The sequence below is a fragment of the Rhipicephalus microplus genome, chromosome 7, assembly GCF_043290135.1.
Source record: "Rhipicephalus microplus isolate Deutch F79 chromosome 7, USDA_Rmic, whole genome shotgun sequence".
In the NCBI taxonomy this organism is placed as follows: domain Eukaryota; kingdom Metazoa; phylum Arthropoda; class Arachnida; order Ixodida; family Ixodidae; genus Rhipicephalus; species Rhipicephalus microplus.
In genome coordinates, this window is record NC_134706.1 from 37,996,894 (window position 1) to 38,023,449 (window position 26,556).

General features: G+C 47.4%; 1 protein-coding gene across 4 annotated transcripts in view; it reads left to right on the top strand.

The window, feature by feature from the left end:
* LOC119180381 (DNA-dependent protein kinase catalytic subunit) overlaps positions 1 to 26,556 on the top strand; it is a 231,258-nt gene that overhangs the window by 115,673 nt on the left and 89,029 nt on the right. For all 4 annotated transcript variants that reach the window (XM_075869063.1, XM_075869064.1, XM_075869065.1 and 1 more), the window contains 4 exons: positions 7,090 to 7,263; positions 8,205 to 8,288; positions 14,415 to 14,625; positions 19,515 to 19,710. In XM_075869063.1, the coding sequence (XP_075725178.1) occupies positions 7,090 to 7,263; positions 8,205 to 8,288; positions 14,415 to 14,625; positions 19,515 to 19,710 (665 nt within the window). The remainder of the gene's footprint in view (positions 1 to 7,089; positions 7,264 to 8,204; positions 8,289 to 14,414; positions 14,626 to 19,514; positions 19,711 to 26,556) is intronic.

A 26,556-nucleotide genomic window follows, 5' to 3' on the forward strand; every position in this document is an offset into this window, starting at 1 on the left:
CACATTTCTTGAAGGCTTCCTCAACTATGCCAGGTGGAATCCCATTCCAAGCTTCAGCCACCCACCTTGCCATGTCTTCAATCAAGGCACGTCTTCAGCATGTTGCCTGAAATGTGTGGCTCCCGTTTACTAGCCACTCACTATACAGTACCCGCATGCGGTCTTTCACGGGCTTGTTGATGCAAACGTCCAGCAGCTAAAGCTGAGAGGTTAAGCCACCTGGAACCACCGCCAAGTCCGTGTGGCAAGTTGCCAGCTTATCTTTCACGCGCTAATCCAGGTGACACTTGAATGTGTCAAGCACAAGCATGGAGCAAATCCCCAAGTTGGCGCCTGGTCTCTTGCGCCATACGCAGTCGATCCAGTCAGTAACCAGTCGAGTATCCATCCAACCTTTTTTGTTGGCACGCACTATGACACCTCGCGGGAAGTTCACGTTCTTTGGAAGCATTTTACCTTTAAATACAGAAAAGGGGCAACTCGGTGCCATCTACTGTGCACGCCAGCATTGCCATAATCTACGTCTTCTTGTTGCCCGTCGTTAGGACGCAAACTCAATTTGCCTCTTTTGACTCGACAGTTGTATTAGAAGGCATGTCAAAATAAATGGGAGTTTGATCTGCGTTTTCTATTTGTCCAAGTAGGTACACGTTGTTGCACCGCAACAAAATTATGTATTTCTGAAAAGCAATCGGCTTTTGCTCAGAAGCCTCCGGTAGCTTCTGGCACTTGCCAGTTCGCCTTCGCAGAGAAACCCACTTTTGCTTCATGAACCGCGTTATCCAATTTCGGCTCGCCTTGAAATCGCTTCTCGAGAGGCCTCGACTTCTGGCTATTTCGTAGGCCTTTACCTTGAGCACCTCAGTTGTGACAGGCATGTTGTCCACTCAAAGCTGCCTCACGAAGTCGGCAAACTCATCTTTAAGGCTGGCAAATTTTCCCGTCCGAGGCTTGTGGTGGCCTTTGCTTGATGGCTTGCTGGCAAAATTTCTTTTTTCAGCTTTCGCCAATCACAAACACAGGTCTCCGCCACGCTGAAATAACGAGCCACCTCCCTGTTGTCATTCTCTTCCGCGTGCACACTAACTTTCAGTTTTAGACCATTACCATGACGGACACGACGCATCTTCGAGTATGAAGCATTCATTGGGTCTAGGGATTATGCTGCGCAGGCCGAACTCAAAAAAGCAGCAACAACAAAAGAGGGAAGCAAAAATCACCACATATCCACGGAGTGAATGATGATAAGTGGGGCGAAGCGTTCGTCAGTCCATCCGTGCTTCCGTCCGTGCGCGCAGCCATCCATTTGTCCATCCGTGCGTCCGTTCGTGAGTCTGTCCATCCATCCATCTGTCTGTCTGTCTGTGCATCCATCCATCCATCCGTCCGTCCGTCTGCTAGTCTGTCTGTCCGTCCTTTCGTGCATCCATCTAGTGAACACTCCAAGTGCCCTCATCTCCCATCTCCCATCCCCTGTGGCACACCGACTCTAAAGTGGGTATGTGCTACTGGTGGCTACGTACTACTACATACATACATGGGATAGACAGACCCATGCCTTAAGGAGCTTCGCCCCTAAAAAATACACATACACTTCTGAAACTGTGATGCAGGTAACGAGGGATGATGATGATAATTGGTGGTCTTTCTCTTTTTAATGGGTCGCTGTAGTTTGGTGCCCCAAAAATCGGGGTGACCAAGAAACATAAAAAAAAATCAGAGCATATCCACCAAGTAAATTATGATGAGTGAATTATGATGGCTAACACACAAATATGAGCTACCACGAAACACGTAGTGCACCACGCCGCCACCAGTATTCAAGGCGCCTCTTCGTCACTTCCACCACATTCCGTATCTGTCCGCCCTCTACACTGAAGCCAAGTGCGATGCTCAGTGTCGCTGTGCCAGCTGGTGGAAGAATCTCACAGCACTCGAGGACGACATGGCCGAGCGTTTCGTCCGATCCCCCACAGATGGCACATGTTTTCACAAGATCCTGTACCTACCAAGGATTAGAGGCCAAATTAGAGGGGAGTGGACTTGGCTTCAACTTCTTTTTCGTCAAACAAGGAAAACTCATTGAACAGGTACTACCAGCATTGATGTACGTAGATGATATAGTGCTAATGGCCGACAACGAGGAAGATTTTGAAAGATTGATGGACATCTGCGGTAATGAGGGAGATAGGTTAGATTTCAGATTCAGTAAGGAAAAATCAGCAGTCATGATTTTTAATGATAATGAAGGTAGTGAGCTTAGGATACAGGAGGTCACGCTAGAGATAACAGATAAATACAAATATCTCGGCGTATGGATAAGCAATGGGACTGAGTACCTAAGGGAACACGAAATATTGTAACCACTAAAGGTAACGGGAATGCAGCGATGATGAAAAATAGGGCACTGTGGAATTACAATTGGTATGATGTGAGAGGAATATGGAAAGAGGCCATGGTTCCTGGTCTGATGTTCGGCAATGCGGTCTTGTGCATGAGATCAGAGGTTCAAGCAAGATTAGAAATTAAGCAGCGTGGAATAGGTAGGCTTGCTTTAGGAGCTCATGGGAATACACCAAATCAGGGAGTACAAGGTGATATGCGATGGACATCATTTGAGGGCAGGGAAGCTAGCAGCAAGATAAAATTTGAGAAGCGATTGAGAGAAATGGGGGAGGAGCGTTGGGCTAGGAAGGTTTTCAGCTACTTGTTCTTAAGGAATGTTGATACAAAATGGAGAAAGTGAACCAGAAAATTACCCAAAAGAACTATCGGTTAAGAAGAAGGTGAAGAAAACGGAGACTGACATATAGAGAATTGGCATGATTAAAAGTCCGCAATAGAGATCCATCGAACTTTGAAACAAGAAATTGCCAAGGAAAGGATCTATGATAATACTCGAAGTAGTTCTCTACTGTTTGAGGCCAGGACGGGACTAATGCAAACCAAGACTTATCGGGCCAAATACAAAGGGTTAGACACGGTATGCAGTGCGTGTGGAGAGGAGGAAGAAACTGCCGAACACTTGATAATGTTCTGTAAAGGGCTTCACCCTATAGTTCAGGATGATGGCACAGAGTTTCTCAAAGCACTGGGGCTTAGGGACAGCGAGGGCAAAATAGGCTTTAAGTGGGCAGAAATAACTAGGAGGCTATCTGATTGGTGGCTAAAATCAAGGCACGAGTGAAAATTAAATCCTTCACTGCAAAGTACCAGTTCTCAACTTCAGTACATAAGTAAAAAAAAAAAAGATAAATGTAGTTGTTAGTTCACTAAGTATTACGGCTAGGTGGCGTTAGCTGCTACACGATCTAAAGGGTACAGCCATATCAATCCTTTCATCAAATCCATCTTCTGTGAATCGCACTCTCCAGAGTCGCATCCGCATCACACTCGCCCTCGCCTCTGTTAGCAACGCACTGCTCTTTGAGCTGTCGTAAAACCTTTCCGCGCCTATTTCGAGTTTCTCGTCGCGGTATATCTGAAAAGATGACATTGTCTTGACAGATTTCCGCCATGTGGTCGTTTACACCTCACATACCATGACCCGCACTTCTTCTCCGGGTTTATTTTCCCCCTCCTCGTTTGCTCTCTCTAAACACACTGCCGGTAACCCGAAGCGTCAGGGCAGGGCTGCTGTGCGTCTGGTCCACCTCGTAGACCTACTCACGAAGATGGTGTGGTTGAGCATCCTGCAGGCCACATTCTGTTCAGGGAGCCTCACCAGCCAATCTTCATAACTTGCCCTTGGCAACTGCCTCCCTCGCCATGAAAGAAGACCATCCCATCTCCCCTTGTATGGCCTCCACTGGTGTGTACTTTTGTACGTCCAGAGCTAGCCTTCCTATTTCTTTTTGTTGCCTCTCCAAGAACTCCCAAACGCCAGCGGAGAGCCAGAGCACAGCATTAGCGTATGTGAAGCCCGGCACTGCCACCATCTTGCATAAAGCTCGCATGATTTTATATCGGCTGTACGACCACAGCGCTTTTTAGCCCGGAACCCCCTTGTATCGGGCTGCTTTCGCCCTCAGCTCCTTTTCATGTGCCGAGAGATAGTCTGCACCCGCTGTCAGCCGAACACCCAGGTATTTAGTCGCGACGCTTATATGAATTTTATTTTCCTGTAGTCTCCACGTGGCCTGAGGTACGTCAAACTCTCCACACATCATCACCACGCATTTTGCAGGGCTGAAACGTAGTCGGAGCCGACTCATTTCTTTTGTACATATGTCCAACAACCTCTGCAGCTTTTCTGCTGACTTCGCAAGCAGTGCAAAATCGTTGGCATATACCAGCGTTTTAATGTGGCTCGTCACCTGTCGGTCGCATTCGGTGTGAATCATGGTGTAATCACAGCCAGACCTCTCCATTGCTGTACAGCACTGGCCACGTACACCATGAAAAGCAGAGGTGATAGTGGACAACCCTGGTGGAGCTTTCTAGGCATGGCTAAAGGTCTGGTTCTGTGGCCTTCCCATTCTACCTCTGCCACGACATCTTTGTAAATGGCTTGAAGCAGTCCGAGGTCCTCCTCCATCATGCCCAACTCTCCAAAGATCGCCCAGAATATATCCCGGTCGACGCAGTCGTAGGCCTTCGCAATGTCCAGGAAGGCAACGTAAAGCGGGCTCCCCATTCGACTTGCTCTCTCGATGCCCTGGGTGAGAATCAACAAGTTGACCTCTATAAGACGACCCTGGCGGAAACCCATCTGCAACTCGCCCAGCACACCGATGGCTTTTGCCCACCTCTGCAGTCTTGCTTTCACAATACCTGCATGTCCAGCCGATGAAGAACAGGTGTTATGGCGATAGGTTTATGAGTGGCCAATTCCTTGGCATTACCTGCACCTTTGTACAGTAGTTTTATCCTACTCCGCTTACAGTCCTCTGGAATTTTGGCGTCCACCAGCACCCCCACATTTTCTCTGGCTTTTGGGTCCAGTACCTTTATGAGGCTCATTGGCAATCCATCACCAACCGGCGCAGTGCCTGCATCTACCCTCTTCAGGGCTCTCTTGATTTCTCTATCTGTTGGCGCCCTTCTGAGGTCTGCCGATGCCTGCTCTTGTGTGGCTGGCCAGGTGTACGGTCCTTCTGTATTGGCTGGCATGCCTGTCATGTCACCTCGCCGATGGAGAGTCTCGATCCACTTCTCCAGCAACGAGAAACATTCTTTGCCTGATTCGTCCTCCCCGTCTGATGTCTGTAGCAGCATCTGCTAGTGCAAGATGCTAGGGCGTTGACCAGTCTTGCCTCTTGATGTACTGCCAAAAGCGCTGTGGTGCCTGTTTTCCTGATGACTTCAGATCGGTCATGAATCGCTTGTTTACCACCCGGATGCATGACTAAACCAGTGTTGCTGCCTCCAGCTTATGGGTTCTGTACACTTTCCATGCCCCAAGAATTGCCTCTGCATCGCCACCTTGGCTGAGGTGTCTGCTGAAATGTGCTACCATGGTTGCTAGCAACAAGTTGTTTGGTGCTGCTAATGACGATAACGGTAGGCTGCAATGAGGGAGCCAGTTTCGGTTTGTACCCGATTCCAATGTGCATGCAAATTTTCGACCCATATTTCTCGAAAACGTGTGCCTTAGAATTGGGTAAATACGGTAAGCACTTTATACTGTCAAGCAATACTGCCGTAACATTTTGAAGCAATACTGTCATAACATTTTGAAGGCACGGTAACTAGTGATGTATACTCTCAAATCTCGTTATAACAAAGTCACATCTGCATTGAAAACTTTTCTTATCCTAAAATTCATTATAAACATATATTCAAAACACCGTATTTATTACAAGTCTGTTCTTCATTGACTTCGTTATAACCAATAATTCATTGTCTCTGTGTATGTTATATCGAGGTTTGAGTGTACTTGTGTGAAGGAAAGTGTAAATTTAAAGGTTTGTTTGCTTTGTTAGACACAATAATAATGAAAGCCAACAGACAATGAAGCCAAAGAAAGCATAGGGGATGTTATTAAAAGTAATTGCAATGTAACTGTTTGTCAGACACAATAATAATGAGAACCAACAGACAATGATGCTAAATAAATCATAGTGGATGTTATTAAAAGTAATTGTAATGTAACTGTGAAGCAAGAAAAGTGGGCGAAAAGATGACTTGCCACCTGCAGGTACCAATCCTGCGACCTTCTAACAAGCCCCACCGCGGTGGTCTAGTGGCTAAGGTACTCGGCTGCTCACCTGCAGGTCGCGGGATCGAATCTCGGCTGTGGCGGCTGCATTTCCGATAGAGGCGGAAATGTTGTAGGCCCGTGTGCTCAGACTTGGGTGCACGTTAAAGAACCCCAGGTGGTCGAAATTTCCGGAGCGGTCCACCTCTCATAAACATGTGGTGGTTTTGGGACGTTAAACCCCACATATCAATCAAACTTCTAACAACGCGCCCAATGCTCTACTGTCAAGCTGCCGTGGTGGTCATGCTTCTATCCACATCATAGGCGGGGCTGACTTATTCTCCCCCGTTTAAATGCACATAATACTCTATAAAGTGAACAGACAAATGACTGCCACCTTGGCTCAGTGATAGAGGATCAGATGCGTTATTTCAAGTGCATAGTTTTGGTCTCTGGTTGTTACCCTCTCTGTCAGCATTTCCTGAAACCGCACTGCAACTGGGCACTATAGAAACGTCCCCGAACACTTAATCATTACATGCTCACACAGGATTCCCTGCTCTGAAAAGCGGGTTTATATTGCTAGCTTATTTGTCGCAACAGAAAAGATAAGCTGAATATATGTCACTACTTCTTTCATATTATTGTTTTTTTTTAATATTTTTTAACAGGTGTTTGTTTTCTTTAACTGTGTAGATTGCAGAATCACAGAATTGGCATAGTAAAACGAGAGAAGGAAGGGAAAATAGTACTGCGCTCATCTTTCTTTTTTTCCTTTTCCTGAGAATAATCTGGAGTGTCATGTTCTCACATTGTTCAGTGCATCCGAGAAATCTGTTAACCTGTTCGTCCTAACGGCAGTTTACTGCGGCATTGTATTTCTGCATCCCCATTCACAATGCCACTCAGTTTACGCCTGTCATCATGTGCTTTCTACGGAAATGCAGTGACGACGGAATACAAAAAGTGGCGCTCAATATCTGTGTCAAGCTCACCACAGTTGCCACTGAACAAGACTGGCACGTGCTGCTGCCCGTCATCTGCAAACTGCAGGTTCACGCCAACGTCAGCTGCAGGAAGCTGGTGTACGACGTATGCATGCGTCTCTACACAAAGTACAGGTCAGTCGACTTTTTGTGATCGTTTTACTTTTATATGAGTGAGACATTGCAGTCTGGCAGATTTGTAAGTCCCAACTCTGGTTTTGTGCCCTCACAAGTCTTTATTGACAGCAACTCAAACCTTATTATAATGAAGTTGCATCTTACATGAATATAAGTTCGTTATATCCAAAAAAATCTTTGTTAAGGTATATTCTTAACATAGTATCTATGTCAAGACTATTTTTAATTTACTTTGTTACAACTGATATTTTGTTATATCTAGGTTCGTTATAGCAAGATTTCAATACTGGCCTGTCCACGTTACATAATGTCCTCCGTAGACTCTGCAAATGAATTCACTTTGAGCTCTGAACGAGTTAAAAGAACATTTAATGCTTTAAAATAACTAGGCATTGTGAGACCATTATCATGAGAAAAATTGAGTATCTAAACCTTAAACAACATTATGGCAGTTAAAGGCTGTTGTATTATTTATGCTTATATTTTAAAAGATGTGGTTGATTGGAAAATGCTGAACAGCTATTTCAAAATTATAGTATCCCCTTTCTATCATAAACCCCCCATAGTGGTCAATTGGCACTCGGCTGCTGACTCGCGGGTCGCGGGATTAAATCCGGGTCGTGGCGGCCGCACTCTCGATGAAGGCGAAAACGCATGTGGCCCGTGTACTTAAATTTAGGTGCCTGTTAAAGAATCCCAGGTGGTCGAAATTTTTGGAACCCTCCACTACGACGTCTCCCATAATCGCATCGCAGTTTTGGGACCTTAAACCCAAACGACTTCTGTTAAAGCCAAAAAACGTTAAACCCAAATTACTTTCTGGCATAATGGTTTTTATGCATGTGTGATTGTGTAGGATGTGTTTATCGGTGCCTGCATGTCTTATCTCTGCATGTTGTACTGCCCCCATGTGCAAATTTGTGCAAACTTACGTGCAGGTCCAGTGAGAGAGGGGCAGATTTGATGAAACAGGCGAGGCGTGTGCTACTCTTGGGCCTGGGCGATGCGGATTTGCCATTGAGGTGAGTGGGCAACTCATGCTTTGCATTATGTGGCAAACTTGTCTTTTAAGTCCGTGCCCAAATATTTGCACATTTTCAATAGCTATTTCTTTCTTCAATTCTGTGCAAGTCCATGGACAGTTCTCACGTGCAGCGTATAGGCATTCACAGACCGCCAGTTGGGATTGTGGCAGGAAACAATATATAAATCGCGTGCTTCGAAATCCCGAGACATTCTAAGATAGCAAAATCAAACGCTCGAATGGTCAGCACTAATGTAAACAAACTCTACTGCCATGGCAGCAAACCTTTTCCTTGCTATAAAGGGACACTTAAGTCAAATAATAATTTACATCAGAGTGAAAGCTGAATGTATAACATCTAAAACGATAATATTAGCAACAACAGTGCCCTACTTACCGAGAAATTAAGGTAAATGCACAAGAACACAAGCCCCGCAGTAGGACATTCTCAAAATGATCCCGATGACATCAGATGGATCGCCTTCAATTAATCACTAGTAATTCATTTAACTGCACTAAATAAAGAGCCTTCCGTGCATCAAGAGACACAATAAAAGGTGTCTTGTTTGTTTCTCTTTGCTTCATGGAAAAAAGAACCACCAGACATTACTATGGGGAATGGTGCGAGTGGTTCAAAAATGCAATTTTCGTGTGGTTACACGGGACAGGTGGTGCCATCTAGCGGGACGCAGTTGAAACAAAAAACGTCGGCAATCTCAAAGCTAATGGCGGGAAATTGATCAATGGCCGTTGTTGCTGCTGTGGCTCCTACTGCTTTCAGTCGGCTGCTATTAGCGCAGTAAAGCCGGGCAACGTTGTGCACGGCAACAGTGATGTGAGACGGTCCAGTGAGTCTGTTTCTTGAGGCGGGTAATTTGAAGTGTGCTAACCCGATGCGGACCACTAAAATGTGATTTTATTTCAAAATAGGCCCTTCCTTGACACAAAAGTAACACTATGAGGTTTCCGGACCGCCATTTCAACAGTCACCCTCGACTTAATAGTTGCCTTTAGTGTCCCTTTAAAACGTCGGTTCTTCTGCACAGCTCACTTAAAAATATGTGGCTAGATTTGCCGACGAGCTGAAGCAATATTCTTAAGCACACGCAAATAAGATACGAGCGTTCACAGGATTGCACATGACTCGCGCCGTCCGTGAACGAAACATCTGCGCTCCTAAAACAAGTTGAGCTCTGCATTCGCAGTGCATGTAATGGTCATGGTACAGCAGGATTTAAGTGTAGTCACACTGGTGTCCCTTATACTCATTGTCTCTTACATCAGTGTCTCTTATAAAAGGGTTTGGCTATACTACCACAACTATACTGCTACTGCTACTCTTCCTTACTACTATAGCTACGGCTGCTACTGGTACTACTACTACTAACTACTGTCACCATTACAGCTACTAAAAATTGGGGGATTCTTTATGCTTTGCCTTGAAGAGTTGAACGCTACGGCGATATCCTATCTGTAGAGCGTAATGAGTTCAAAGTGGCTTGTGTCAGTGAAGCTTTTGCATACGGCTCCATTCTGTGTAATGGGTTGCGTGCTTTGAACCGCGGGAAATTGTGCGCGAGAAAAGATTTCTGAGCTTGCTATGCACCCACTACGTGGCCTCAAGGGAAAAGGCGCAGTAACATGTGTGCTCTGTGTAGGGGGGGCGGGGGGAGGGGGCCTGCCTCAAACCACGAAATCATGATAATCGCATGTTCTGACGCCCTATCGCAATGTATGCTTGTACCATGCATTATTGCTTCTAAGTTACATGTTGCATTGTGAAGCATGTATACAGGACGCATGTGTTTGTAAAGCGTGCAAGTTTATCTCGCTGCATTCCCAAGCAAAGGAAGTTATTTTCACTGTTTTTTCACTCTGTGGTAGAACACCCGCCTGCTACGACCTGGATTCAATTCTCACCTGGACTGCAGAATTTTTTATTATTTATTTTATTTGTATCTTTCGCGATTTTTCAGTCACTCACAAGATGGTGATTTTTCGGTCACAACGAAAGACGCCGACGCCGACAACAGAATTTCTGCGAGATGAACTCTTTGATGCTATCACATTAATATACTACTTGTCTCATTATGCTGCTGTTGCCGCCGCCGCTGCTGCTACTGCAGATATAGTGAACCCAGATAATTTCTCGATATAACGAAGTTTTTCTATTCCCCACTGTTGCTCCTTAAAAGCACATATATTTGCGACCTCTATGCAACAATGTAACAGCGGGAAACAACCTTGATATAACGAATTTTCCCCACGGACAATCTAGAATTTTCGTTTCGCATTTTGGCACGAGCATGCATCATCCGCGGCTGACAAAGCACGAAGCGGCGGCGGCGTGCACGACGCACCAGGTGAGAGCGAGCGCTCGTTATTGTGTGCGGGTGAGCGCGAGGTGGACAAGGAGGCCTTTATTCCACAAGCCGGCGTTGCCGCCATTCTGGCCGTTACTGGCACATGCGTGGTAGTGCCCCCTTCTCACTCCAAACAAACAAAAAGAACTACTTTTGCGCGTTGGCAGTGCCACGCTTTTAGTTAGTCACATACGTAGGCCGTGCTGCGTATGGAGGGCACTTTACAGAATAGTTTTCTACGGTATCTGTGTCGTTCACTTTTCGTTTTTGACACTGTGCGTGCATGCATGATGTGGCCCCCGACGAGGTTCAGCTTTGCTTTTTTTTATTACGATATCAATTATATGGACAGTCTCGACTGGTTTATTGCCATCGCCATCGTCATTCACCGCATATGTATACTTATCTATATAAATAAAAGCTCGAGAAAGAAAGAAAAAGTCGCCCGCGCTCAATGCCCAGCTCGTCACGAGACACCTATGTGGGCTTATCTCCCTCGCGTACTTTGCCCTGGAAGGGGTGGGAGGTACATGCTTGTACATGCGCTTATCCTTCGGTGGGGAGCATCATGCGCCTTTGACTTTGACCGGAACGATTGCGTGTCAGTTGCCGGGTGTTTCGCTCGCAGGACAGGCGCCGTTTGCGAAAACAGTGCGCTTTTCGAACTCACCGAAGTAAACAACTGGGGCACTTGTTATTGTTCGCACTCATATTTTTACCTCTGATTATGTTTCGTGCCTTGTTTTTGTTTAAACAGCGCGTCAAGTGTCGAGTGGTAGACGTTGTTAGTTCGCTCTCGTCCTGTGTATAATGTTTTCGTGCGTCATTTGTGCATGAGCAGCGCACTGCACGTTTCAATCTGCTTGCCGTTCTCAGCGCTACATTCCAAGTCGTTGCTATCACATTCATTGCTTTGCCCATGCGGCAAAGCTGTGACTTTTCTTAATTTCGGACAACTGTATCGTCACCACCGAGAGGATGTCAGACTAGGCGCTGATGGAAACTCTCCGAGACTATGGTGACGACGGACCTTCGGAGCTCGACTCGCCACGCACTTCCGTCTTGCGCCGCAAGTTCGCAGGCTGGTAGCTTTCGCGATAAGTCGATTAGTTCTGGCAACACGACCTGGCGTTGAATGCAATGCAATGAACGCGATAGAAAAAGATTGTAATGATATAAGATGTAAGGCTGGCAGCCAGGTCTTTTGAATCTGATATCGCGGAAACGGAACTCCTGCGAAACGCTGGTGTGAGCAAATACGGCCGCTCCAGGTAGAAGTGCTTTTTGCGTACAGTGACTTCCCTTTGAAACCACACTGATACTCGCCAAGATAGCAAGTGCACCAGCGATCGCGACCACCCCTAAAATCCAAGTTCATTATTGCTACTCGAGCGATTCCCCCTTCCGCGTTGTTTCATGCTCGTTCAAGAGGGGGGGTTCATTTTCTGTTTGAGCATTCGACGGCAGTTTTAACACGCGGGAGATGTTATCTTATACACTTTCCAGGCGATGACGATGGGCCGACTCATTTGCTCTTCGCTTCAGCAACGCTCGCACGCTTTTACTCACTTGTGAAAGTTACGATGTACGGGGGCATGTTATCAATTTGGACTTGTTGCAGAACATGGCGGCAACGGCAAAAGCCCACTGAGAAAGCCCATATAATTGCTATTGCAAGAATAATATAGATATTTAATGTAAAATAAGTGTTTTTGGTTAGCTCCGCCTTCAGTCCCCCATTTGTTTAATTTGCGGGTTTACTTTCTGCATTTTTGTGCTGAACCTGCATATAACAAAATCCTCTCTATAACGAATTTTTCCGGAATTTATAAATTTTGTTATATCCAGGTTTAACTGTATAACTAAGTACCTAAATGAAAAATAGCTTTGCAATAGATATAGTTTCAGGAGCATACCTTTATAGCGAATTTTCGGATATAACAAACCTATTTTCAGGAAAGATACAACTCTGTTACAATGAGGCTTGAGTGTACTGCTACCACTACTACTCTCGCTAAAAGAGCCTGAACTAACCATTTAAATGTGTTCTATGTAACAGAAGTTCCGTTTACTGAGAAATGAACAAGGGTGCCGAATCCATGTACGAAACCAATTATATTAAATGCAGTTGTTTCGTTGAAGCAGCAGTTCCGTTTACGAGATTTCTGTTTACTGGGAGTCTAGTGTACAGTCGAGTCTCCTTATAATGATACCGTTTGTTACATGATATCAAATATAACAATGAGAAATGATGGCACCGTCCACTTTTGTATGCCTTCTATGGTTATATAAACTGCTCTTTACACGAGGCTCCAAGGTCACAATATCAAATATAGCGATAGAATTCGGCAACAGTGCGCACCAGGTTCACATCCCGGCTGCGGCGGCTGCATTTCTGATGGAGGCGGAAATGTTGTAGGCCCGTGAGCTCAGATTCGGGTGCACATTAAAGAACCCCAGGTGGTCGAAATTTCCTGAGCCCTCCACTACGGCGTCTCTCATAATCATATGGTGGTTTTGGGGCGTTAAACCCCACATATCAATCAACAGTGCGCACCAAAAGAAGTTCTCTGTGCCGCCCTGCACTGGCCGCCCGACGGCATGCGCCGTGATGTCAGTGCACCTGGCACTCTGTCCACCCCCTCAAAAAACAAGTCGACTGCATCGCTTATGAAGAAGAAGCAACAGGAGGATTAGCATTCCTGCGGGACTTCCACAACTGCCCTCCCGCTACCAACACTTTGGCCTCATATGTGCGCCCAGTCGTACCAGCGTTGGCTCGTACTGCTGTCTTGCTCGCTTGTCATTTGCACCGTGCTTTCTCTGCCTTTTGCCACAAACGAACAACTTTCTTCATACAGACGATGTTGTAGAAACTTCCAATCGCCTCATTGATGAGGCTATTGTTGCATAGACACATGCTGCGGACAGCATTGAGGAGCTGCAACTCTGGCGATGCAATCGAGCAGCCTATCTAGGTACTGTCGTCACACGTGGCCCAATAGAGTATACAGCCCCTCTGGCACTTTTGTTTCCATGAAAAACCTTCTGCTCGACTATGGGGAGCACCTAGGTGTTCTTCAAAAAGATGTGCACCAGCCTTGCATGAAGCAATCAAGCTGACAGACTAAGGCTTCTCTGCCCAAGTAGCCCATAGTTGCACTACCTATTTACACGCAAATAAAATGTTTTGGTCTCTTTTTTGCCCGCCGAGCCTTTCCCCCACCTCAACCCAAGCTCAACCGGGCACAGGCCACGACTTTGCGTCTACTTCAAACAGACGCGTATCCCTCACCTGCCCGCTTTCACCTCATATTTCCGGACGTGTACGCAACCTCCCACTGCCGGTGCTGCGGCACTCACCCGGCTATGCTTCCGCACATGCTGTGGGAGTGCCTGACACAGTACAGACACACTAACGCCGTGACCCTTTCGTCGAAGCTCCATGAGGCTCTGCGGAGCCCCGCTCTTGACGACCAAAGCTGGGCGACGCAGCACACTCGTGGGGTGGCGTCGAGGCAAGCCCTTGACGACCCCTCGTGGGAGGCCTTGGCCCCGCCACCTAAACTTGCTGGTTTCTTATAATAAAGTTTATTCCTTCTTCTCCTCTTTTGCCTCTTTTTTTTCTGAGCTCGCTTATAATAATTATCAGTTGTAACAATGGGATATCCTTGGCACATGCATATCATTATAAGTGGACTACTTCTACTACAACCACCAGCACTCTTAGTGCATTTGTTGTCTTTCCATCATGATTTCAGGCTTTTGGTGGCAAACTTCTGGTGCCAAGAAACTCGGCTGCCCCGTGCCACCACGGAGCGCCTTGTTGCCCTGCTAGGTGACATGTACCTGCCCGAATCGGAAGAGCAGTTTCTGTCGTCGTCCACGTTTCTGCTGCTGGAGCTGACTTCGCGCAGTCCCGACTACGATCGCAAGGTCTTCCAGCATCCTCTGTCGGACTGCACCTTTGTGGTGAGTTGCCGGGGTCTGTTGGGCAACACCAGTGTCAATACAACAGAGATCGCTAACTTTCGTGCTTTTCTAACAAAATGGCACCTATAAGTTAACAATGGATTACCGTATTTACTCGCGTAATCAACGCACTTTTTTCTCCGAACACTTGAGCAAAGTTAGAGGTGTGTTTTGTTATGCGGGAAAAATTTTATGAAATCTTTTTCGGGATGAGCGAAAAATGCGGTAATGCAAAAAGGAAAAAAGTTAGGTGGCTTAGCCTTTCGCAAATGAGATATGGGTACACTGTTCAAAAACAGCTGCTTTGTTTCACTTGAATGCATTCATCTTTGGTGGTTGATAACGCTAACTTCTGCAAGCTGTCCCCGCGCCGCCCGCGCACTCCATAAAAGCATTTCGCGGCTTTCTTTTCTTGCGGTCGTTTAACCGCAACAGTGGTATTGGCTGTGATCTCGAGGCATGCCCAGAAGCGTGCGCTACGACGCTATGATGCACTTTGCCAACTTCGTGGCAACCTCGCCTAATGACTGCTATGACGCTGTTGACATTGTAGCAAGTAACCAACACTGCAGCAAGCTACCACCAATGCATCCAACACAAACCATCGATAACAAGATCAACAAAAAAAATACAGCTCTTGTATCGCTGTTCAAGTGAGAAGTTACTGTAGAAAAGGTCTTGAAGTACGTGCAAATTACTAGCATGAAGAGCAAACTGCAACGAAAAAGCGAGAATGGGGGGGTGCTACCATGTTGCGCAACTTGTCACGATCCTTTCTGGGCGACAAGCGATTTTTTCTAGTTTTCTACAAACCTGGGACGTGATGACGATGAATATCCCTTCGCGACAGCCATGCCGACAGAAAATCCTGTCGTCGTTGCTCGAAAATTGCATGCATGTGGTTTGGTCTTAAAGTTTCGTATTTGCAGGAAGCGACCGTTCGTTAGCGCGAGCAGTATTGTGACCTTCGCTCGCTGCATGCTTATCAGCTGAGATGTCTCTACACTCGAACTATTTGTGAAGCCCGCTGTGGTGCATGGATAATAAAAGAAGACAGGGGATGTGTCACACGCAGATAACAAGAACAACACGGCACGCAGCAGCGGGTGAAGGGGGGGGGGGGAGCAAACTGAGGTGGCTGCAGAGGTTGGCATAAAAATAAAAAACAACAGAGATCCAACTGGCAAAGAGGCGCCTGGTGTCAGTAAGCCGGACTGCAGCATACGAATGTAAAGGGTGCGTTTATTAAGTGGGAGTAAAAAAAATCCAGATTTTGACAACTGAAGTTGGGTGAGCGTTAATTATGCAAGTGTGTCCATTACATGAGTGAATATAGTGAGTAACTATTAATTATTTCTACACTAAGTATGTTATAGCTCATACTTCCCTATTTCTTTTTATGCACATGCACTTGCCTAGGGGGAAAAAAGGACATTCTGTTCCAATTTGCATTCAGATAGGGTTGTCTGTGTGCTTACAGAAATAATGTCTCACTACACTGAACTTGGTATAGTTGAAATGTAAATAGTACCGTTGACCAACTACTGAGCTTGCTAGTTTTAAATAACTGCTTATACAATGTTGCAACATAGAACATATAAAACAAGGTCAGCCACAGTCAGTCTTAGTATTTTTTTTTTCAGCATCTTGTTACAAGTGTGCTGGGGCATTCCTGTTCGCTTGTTCCCGTGCATAGTTTTGCCCTGTTGCACAACACCAACTCACACAGCAGCGTCAAGCACGTTTAAAATATGTACTATCACTCAAACCTCACTATTGCATATAAAATATTCAACAACTGGCTTTCTCCAAAGTTTTACACAGTTTAATTGGTATTTAGAGGCACCTTTTTCGGTGTAGCTAATATGATCTGGGCGTATTTAACATTCTGAGCATTGGCGGTAGCATTATCTCTAGGTTTTCGGAGGCACATTGAAGCAAGGAGCTACTTCAAGCAACATCGTCTCCCAAGCAAGTTTCGGTGCTCAAACTGCGAACAGTTTAACTAATGTTTTAAGGCAACACTTTTACAACACTTTTTGAAGTCATGACAGCCACAATTTTCGATGGAGAGGATAGTGTTGAAGTCCTGTGTTCTATAATGTGCAACTAAAGAAGGTACTCAAATTTTCCTGAGCCCTCTATAACAGTGTCTCTCATAATCATCTCGTGGGTTCGGGACTGTAAATCCCAACAATTATTATTAGCACTTTTCTTTGCAATCATCGTAGGACGACACTATTGCGTCATAAATCGACAGCCTCAAAAATTTTTGCAATTCATCAAGCGTGAGAAAAGTTGCAGGGATTTTTCGGCACTCTAATCCCTTTGACTCTCCTTTTGTCTCGGCACATTGAAAGCTACACAGGAGGAGGAGAGATGAAACAAGAGGCCACAAAGCTACACTGGTACATCAGCTCACATTGAATGACTTTGAGCACTTTCTTTTTATTGCGATAGCAATTATATGGACACTCTTGGCTAGATTTTGCCGCCGGCGTCGGCGTTGATGTCATGTACCGTATTTGTATACGTATCTACATACATGAAAACGCAAGAAAGAAAAAATCTAGTAAAAAGCACTCTGGCGCGCGGAATCGAACGTGGGACCTCTGCGTTGTGAAAGCGAGGCATTAACCACTGAGCCACCCTGGAGAATATGTATTCTTCACTGTTCAAACGGCAAGCTATTTATATTTACCACTTACCGCTGCTGTGTTTTCGGCATTACCAGAAAGATGGCGCAATGAGCGCACGTCGCCACATCGCACAGCGGCGCCCGCTCTAATCTCCTACGCATACTTTACCCGGCTTATAGGAGAGCTACGCTCCCTCTCGCACCTTTATCTCGCGGTGGTAAGGAGGGGAGGATCGTACGCCTTGGCTGGCCTCGGGCTTTACGTGGAACGATTTTTCTGTAGTTACCAGGCCCACAAAGGTTACTGCAATAATTGAAGTCTCCGTACGCGAAAAGTGGGCGCTTTTCTGGCTCATCGAAGTAACAAATGAGATGCTTATTCGCGTGCATCCGTATCTGTAAGTACGTTTTGTGCGTAATTTGTGCGTGAGAAATGTGGGGCACATTTAGATCTGCTTTCTATACTGCACGTCACCTTTGAAATTGCTGCTATCGCGTTCATTGCTTTGTCTTTGCGGCAAAGCTGTGACTTTTTCTTGTTTTTAAGAGCGAAGCTGTTTGAGCTAGCCGTAATTTGCATGCGTGGCCTGTCGCGAAAACTATCATCATTGTGAATGTGTATGTGCCACAGAAATTGAGTAAATCCCACTGCTTATCACTGGTCCGCAAAAAATGAAGAAGGCAACGGTTAGCTCAAGAAATGGCTGCAAAGCGACGTCAGCGATCCGAAGTTCATAAGTACAGTAGACATTCGGTAAACGAAAATCTATTGAACAGAACTGTTACCTAAATGGAACAAACGCATCTGACAGGATTGGTTTTGTTTTCGCATTCTGAATCCCTGGTCATCTCTGAGTAAATGGAACTAGTACTATTAAATGGGACATATTTTTCTGGTGGTCCCTTCATGTCCTATTTAAGTAGCATGCCCTGTACGGCCAACGAGATAATACTAGGAAACAGGATAGGCCACGGTGGCTGTGAACAGACCCTGAAGCGACGAAAGGCCGACGCTGACAACGCCGTGCCTGTCGATCTAAAAGGAGTGCGAATGCTTCGTTTCAGCGCGAGTTTCTGTCTCTGTAGTTAGGGCATTTATGTCGTGTTTGTGACTGTCTGCGGTTTCATTCGAACCTCTCCGCGCCGAGAATCAATGTAGAAACTGCCTAGCATCACCTAGCCAAGGCCTAGAAACAATATAGAAGCAACCAGATCAGTTGTCGGTAGGGCATCAACATTAAACCGATTTTGTGGCAAAACTGGTCATCCGGTTATTCAATTGATCGATTATTCGATTTTGAAAACCGGATAACCGGATTGATCGAATATTCGGTTAGTTATTTGGTTAACAATACCGTGATATTCAGATAATCGAATAACTGGATTTTTATTTTGCAATGCTAACATAAATATTCGTTTTCTTGGACTCTCCTGTTTGTAGAAAACATTGCAATGATTTGTGCATGTTCGATATGTGCTTGTATTGAGCTTCTCATATTGTTCATTTGTCTTAATGTAGGAGTATTACGTGGGTCACTAGTGGTAATGCCTCTTGAAAGGTGATCTGGGTGCGAAACTGCATGCACAGTTGAGAAACGGGAAGTCTTTGCATGGGCCATTAGTGATTACGTTAGTAATGAATCAACAAGCTGCACACGTTGTGTCAGTACGTATCCAATTGCACTTCGATTTCGAATTGCCCGTAGCGAGACTAAATATTCGTTTTCGAATATTTGAATAACCGGATGCACGTTCATGCAAACCGGATAAGCAGAGTTGTCATTTCTTTAAATCTGGATAACTGGATAACCAGCTTTTAAGGCCAGATTTACTTTTCTCTGGCTTAACCAAATAGCCGTTTTGGTGGATACTCACAAGCCCTAGTCGTCAGAGTCGTTCAGTTTAGCTGTTTCAAGCTTTGCGCTGCTTAGTGCAATCTTTGCCACTTTTTGCCGAAAAAGCTGCTCACTTTAAGTGTCATCACGAGTCTAAATTGTAGAGTTCACTGGGATAACAATGCAGCTCACAGCACTCAAATCTGCCAATGGCTATGTCCGTGTGATTTTTTGGGCATATATAACGCATTTCTAAATTCCATGCTGCGTGCTATGTTGTGATGTGTGCCTCGCATGTTTTCAGGAGCCTTGGTTACCAATCAGCAGCATTCTCTGACTGCATTCGAAAAGTGTTGCAGGGCTGGCCCCTTCAGGGCGGTCCAACTAGCCCTCCGTCTTGCTCACGTCACGTGCAGGACTATGCGGTGACGGGGTCCTGGCGAAGGCGGCATGCGGCGATGACGCCCCTGTTTGCCGAGACCCTGTCATTTAGTCAGACACAGTCAACGTCTACACAGTCCTCCACCACCGACGGGGTCACGTCTCAGAGGCTGAGGGCCACGCAAGCAACACTGCAGTTCACACCAACGCAGCAGACGGGTGCTTCGGGGGGTAAGCTCTCGTGCTACTGCTCGGCTTGCTTATTATTGTAGGCAACCTTCGTGTGTGTGCCTCGAAGCTTAAAATCTGAAGCCCCTGACTTCTGATGCGTGTCAAATTTTCACTGCGTGTCAAATTTTCACTGCCTTTCACGTGTATATTCATGAAGGCAGATCTAAAGCTTGTGGGAGGTATAGGGGGGGGGGGGGGGGGGCTTTCTGAAATTCAGATGAAAGACAAATAATAAAAACAGGTGCTCAAGGCCTTCAACATTTTCACCCCCACTTGAACATAATTCCTCGCTATGGGCCTAAATGGAGGGTCTGACATTGAATCCAAGATTAATATTGTAGTAACTGCTTCACATTTAGTTTTGTTAATGTTTCAACATAACATATAATATTATGTACAAGGAGGGTATGATTAGATTGGTAAGGTAGATAACTGGGGTCTTCTTAATTACATAACACATGTCAATTATAGATGGTGGGAGGACGAGATTTGCCAGCGCAATAGCATCTTGCTGTCTGTCGGAGGGTAGAGATATCTGAAAATTGCTGGGGAGTTATTTATTGTAGATCGACTGGGTGAATGGTAAATATTGCTTTCTGTGAAGAGATTTATTAGCCGTTAAGGACAGCGACGAGACAGCGTGAAGAACCGTCCAGCGATTGGCACAGCAACGAACCGAAGCACGAGCCGAGAGAGACGGGTGTTGGCAATGCTGTTTGCTGTAGGCACATCTTCTTCTTCACAATCACCCCCGCTGAAAAAGGAGCCATCCTGGCAACCTAAAAAGTTTCAGGGAGAGGCTCATGATACGGTTTCAGGCGGGAAACATGGACGATATCACGTGCACGCCGGCGCATGTCATCCAATCGGGAAACTGGCTCAATTAGGTAATTAACCGGAGAGGTTTTCTCTAAAACGGTGTAAGGCCCCTCGTACCGGCGGAAAAGTTTCGATGAGAGTCCCGGTGTTTGGTGTGGAATGGCGAGCCACACAAGAGACCCTGGGGCATAGCTGGTATCTGAAAGGGCGGTGCTACGGTGTTCTTTCTGGCGTTGCTGCTCTTTTGAGGTGAACGCACGGGCGAGCTGGCGGCACTCTTCGGCTTGTCGAGAAGCATCGGAGACAGGTGGGCACTCGGAAGCATCAGGACGGTAGGGAAGTAGAGTATCGATTGTATGGGAAGGGTCGCGTCTGTAAAGAAGGAAGAAAGGTGAAAATCCCATGGTTGTGTTGTATTGCAGTATTATATGCGAATGTGACGTATGGGAGAACACGGTCCCAGTTGCTATGATCAGATGCCACGTACATTGAGACATATCATCCAGCGTGCGGTTAAACCGTTCCGTTAGCCTGTTAGTCTGCGGGTGTTATGCTGTCGTTTTACGATGAATGACGTGGCATTCCGAAAGCAGAGCTTCGACGACCTCAGAGAGTAAAGCGCGGCCTCTGTCACTAAGGAGCTCTCGAGGTGTGCCATGTCAAAGGATAAAGCGACGTAAAATGAAAGAGGCGACATCCTGAGCGGTAGCGCTCGGCAAAGCGGCTGTTTCGGCGTAGCGTGTCAAATGGTCGACCACCACTGTAACCCACCGATTGCCATCTGGTGTCAATGGAAGGGGGCCGTAGAGGTCAACGCCAACAAGATCAAATGGCTTGGCAGGGCATGGAAGTGGCTGCAATTCGCCAGTTGCACGTAACGGTGCTGATTTGCATCGCTGGGAGTCGGGACAGTACTGCACAAATTTGCGTGCAAAATTGGACATTCCGCGCCAGTAATAGCGATGGCAAAAGGGTTTATATGTTTTGAACACTCAGGCGTGGCCACGTTGTATTTAGTGATGACAAGGTTTGTAAGCAAGTTTTTCCGCACGTCGGATCTGGTGGCAAAGGTGAGCGGGACAGGGCGTCAGCGTCTGAGTGTTTGCGTCCGCAGCGGTATACGACGCGAATGTCGTACTCCTGGATGTGGAGTGCCCATCGCGCAAGGCAGCCAGAAGGGTCTTTCAGCGTGGAGAGCCAGCAAAGCGCGTGGTGATCAGTTAGTAAATCGAACGGGCGGTCGTACAAGTACGGCCGGAACTTTCCAAGCGCCCACACCAGAACCAAACACTCTTTTTCTGTCACGCTGTAATTAGTTTCGGCTTTCGTCAGAGTGCTGCTAGCGTAGGCTATAACATATTCTGAATAGCCAAGCTTTCGTTGAGCGAGGACAGAGTCTAGCCCGACACTGCTGGCGTCTGTGTGCACTTCAGTAGGAGCCGTCGGGCCGAAGAGGCGAAGAATAGGTGGCGAGGTGAGCATACGGCGCAGAGTAGTGAAGGCAACGTCACATGCAGGAGACCAGGAGGAGAGGTTCACGTCACCACGAAGAAGCTGGGTTAATGGTGACATGATGGATGCAAAATTGCGAACAAAGTGCCGGAAATAAGAGCATAGGCCTACAAAACTACGAAGTTCCTTCATGGTCGTCAGCTTGGGAAATTCTGCCACTGCTCGAAGTTTTGCTGGGTCAAGTAATACGCCATGCTTGGACACGATGTGGCCTAGGATGACGAGCTCGCGTGCAGCAAAGCGGCATTTTTTCAGGTTAAGCTGCTGGCCAGTGTTGGTCAGACAAGTCAAAACATGCCTGAGGTGAAAGAGGTGCGTAGGAAAGTTGTGCGAGAAAACCACGACATCGTCGAAGTATCCGGGGCACATATTTCACTTGAGGCCACGTAGCGTATTATCCATAAGTCGTTCAAACGTGGCAGGCGCGTTACAAACCCCAAAGGGCAAAGCGTTAAACTCGTATAGTCCGTCAGGTGTAATAAATGCAGTTTTTGGGCGATCGGTTTCAGCCATTGGAACTTGCCAGTAGCCAGACCGCAAATCTAGCGACAAGAAGAATTCCTCTCTGTGTAGGGTGTCAATGGCGCCATCAATGCGCGGCAAAGGATATACGTCAATGTGGGTTATCTTACTGAAACGACGAGAGTCCATGCAAAATCGGATATATCCGTCTTTATTACGCACTAGGATGACAGGAGACGCCCAGGGACTGTGAGATGGTCGAATGACGTCTCTACGGAGCATATCTTCGACTTGATCGTTGATGACGCGGCGCTCTTCAGTGGAGACACGGTATGGTCTTTGACGCAGTGGCTGATGTAGGCCGGTGTAAACATGATGTTTGACTTGCGACGTGCGGCCTAGTTGAGGTTGCGACACATTGAAAGAATTCCAGAACTCATGCAGAAGATCAAGCAGGTCGGCTTGTTCGGTGGGAGTGAGGGTGTCGGCGATGGCGCTGGAAAACGTATCCTTGGACGACTCCTGGAGTGCCGACAGTGATTTTGGGTGGTCGCAGTAGTCATCCGGAACATCAACCAAAGACGAAGGGTCGAGATCCTGCACGCGGCCAAGACATTTCCCTGCAAGCAAAGTGACAGGTGTGGAAAGCGGATTGAGTATGAACATATTGCTTCTTCCGGCGGCAAGGTCAATCATTGCGAAAGGCAGCGGCAGGGCTCGACAACTCGTGAAGATATCGGAAGGCATAAAAAAGACTGTAGCGTCAGTGTAGGCGCTGCATGAAACAACAACAAGTGCGAAATTTTCAGGTGGAATATCGATATCTTTATGCACGAACAACTTCTGCAGCTGATGAAGAGCGTCAAGTAATGGGAGATCCCAAAAAATAAAAACTAATTTCAACGCGTGCGCAGTCGATGACGACATTATGGCGGGATAGGAAATGCCACCCAAGGATGACGTCATGCGAACAGACAGCGAGGACAATAAACTCGACGATGTAAAGAATGCCTTTGATGGACACTCTTGCAGTGCATGCTGTGAGAGGCGTTACTTGCTGTGCGCTTGCGGTGTGGAGCGACAGTCCCGAAAGCGGCGTCATGGTTTTACGTAATAAACGGCAGACATTAGCGGCAATAACACAAACAGCGGTGCCGGTGTTTACAAAGGCAAAAGTACAATAACCTTCAACAGTTACTGCGACCACGTTGGCAGGAGAGGGGCGAGGGCTTAGGCAGTTAGAAAATGGCGCAGTTCTTGCCTCTTGAACGGCGGTGCTTAGTTTTTCCGGTCAGAGGGTCCGGGCCGGCGACACATGGGGGAGGGCAATCGCCGACGAGGAGAGGATGCGCGCGGTGTCACGAAGACGAGGTCGTTAGGAGGCGCATAGCGAGGTGACGAGACCGGCCCGTATTGGGCGAAGGGTTGGCTGCCGGGTTGCGACGATCGGGCATAGTCGCCGAATGTCTGAGGTCGACGGCGGCAGTAGGGGGCAACGTGTCCGGGAGTGAAACAGGCGTAGCATATAGGTCGGTTATCGGGCGGGCTCTGAGCGCGAGGTGTAGGGTGGTTGCGGAAGCCTACGCACAGTGTCTGCATATGTGAACGGCGCTGCTACAGGCTGCATCTCTTGCGAACAGGCGACAGGAGGAGCCACAGGCTGCGCTGCATACGTCAGGGGCGCGGCCACAGGCTGCAAGGCTGGCGGATAGGCGACAGGAGCGCCTACTGGCTGCGCGACACGCTGGCAGGGAACACGGTTAGATAGAGGTGGCAAGTGGTGCGCAAGGGGAGCAGCTTGGGCAACCTCTCCCGAAATAGCAGTGCGAAGCAGGGCAGGTAGACAGGTGGTCATCTCGTGAGTGAAGGGCACTAGGGAAAGTTGGCGGGCGACTTCCTCTCGGACGAAGGCTCAGACTTGCTGAAGCAATGGTGAATTGTCAGGCAGGGTGTCAAAACTGGACAGTGACTCACCACCACGCGAAGGCTGCCGAGTCAGAGTGCGTTGCTTCTTCAACTCGTCGTAGCTCTGACACAAGCTGGCGACTTCGGAAACTGTGCTCGGATTCCTAGCCAAGAGCATTTGAAATGCGCTGTCGTCGATGCCCTTCAGGATGTGTTACCTTGTTAGATTCGGGCATGGTGTCATTCGCACTTCGACAAAGGTCGACGACGTTCTCAATGTAACAGGTAAAGCTTGTAGTGACACGTATCCCGATGGAGTACGGCCACTAGCGTGAGTCCGATCTTAGCGAGCCGCAGGGCTCGCGTTAACCGTCGCCGTGGCGGGAACACGATATTGCTGTAGGTCGCAACATTTTATTGACTGTGGCAACACCAAACGCAGTACAGCCCGTTGCAAAGGCGCGGCGGGAAAGCAAATAGGCTTATCCACGCCACGGGCATAGACGTACTACACAGGGTGCCACGAGCACGTCTCCGGGATACAGGTGAACCATGGAGAAGACACCGGGACCAAGGCGCGGTTGCTCGAGCGAGGGCAAAGGCGCTCGCGTTGGCTTCGGAGGGAGACGGGTCGGCGTAGCTAGGCCACGCACTAGGACACCGTACCACCCTTCGGTCGAGCGTACGCAGTGGGGCAACAAAAGGTGAGCGTTCGCCTCGGGCGCGAGGCGCCATCAGCGAAGTCCGACGAGCCCCGAGTGACGGGAGTCTACGGATGGAAAAGATTGCATAGCTCACCATCTGCTGTCCCGGAGAGTATCTGCCTGCTCCCGACGCAGCGCGTGAAAACCTCTCGGGAGACTCCGCGCGCAGCGCCACAGTCAACATCCGCTACCGGGTGAGGGGGTTAAACGTCACTCCGCTCTCCCAGCGTAGCAGACAGCAGAGGAGGGGAGACATATTGGGACATGAGGACGACAGAAAAGGCGGCAAAGTCCGCGCAAAGGCAGCGGGCTAGCCTCAATTCCCACAAGCTTTCGCCAGTCTGCTGAGAGTGGACGCGCAAGCGCTGTTCTTCCTGCTGCTTGCGGACAGCCGGCCGACTGAACACTTCAGCACATGACGTCTTGAAGACACTCTATGTGGGGATATTGTTTGTGGTTGTTAAACCACAATTCTGCAATGCCAGTGAGATAAAATGTGACGTGGCCCAGCTTGTCGGCTTCATTCCACTTATTATTGGCGCTCACCAGCTCGTAGTGCTCGAGCCAGTCTTCGACGTCGGTCCCATCCGCACCGCTGAAGACCTTCGGGTCCCGTAGCCTAGGATGGCCAGGGAAGTTGAACTGGGGTGAAAGCGCCGATGGAGTGGCGTTGTCAGTCATGACGGGCGGTTGCGTGCGGCTTCGCAGCTCCAGGATGTAGCGACGGTGGTGAACAGCACCCTCCACCAAATGTGAAGAGATTTATTAGCCGTTAAGGACAGGGACGAGACAGCGTGAAAAACCGTCCAGCAATCGGCACTGCAACGAACCGAAGCACGAGCCGAGAGAGACGGGCGTTGGCGATGCTGCTTGCTGCAGGCACATCTTCTTCTTCACACTTTCTATTGACTTCCCTGCTGTTTGAATATTCTAGTAGAGCAAAAGGTCGTTAATTCAGATTTGGCAGGACCGGAAAAACTGTCCGAATTAGCCGAACGCCGTAGTATTATTAGTTTCGAGAAGACAATAGAATGTCTGTCACATCAACACACTTTCATTTTCTTGAAGAATATGCAAATCCTATACTTATTTTGCATAAGAGCAGCCTAAAGCCACAGTTTTTGTCATTCTGCATCTTCATTCTCCATACGACCACAGCACACCAGACTCCTGTGTTTAATAAGCTCCAAACTTGCTCTGCACGACTCCTTATTACATACCACCACCACCACCTTCTTTCGCAGTTCTGAACGAGCGGCAGTAATTTTTTTCACTGGTAAAATAACTGATTTTATGCAAGCATACTGACCGCGATTAAAAGCTCTTCATTTTGAACAGCTTCTGCCATGTTTGGGTTTGTGACATTGCACATGCATTGCATCAATTTAAAACAAAGCTGCTGAATACCAGGTCCACTTGTGGACAAAAGCTAGCTGATGGAGAC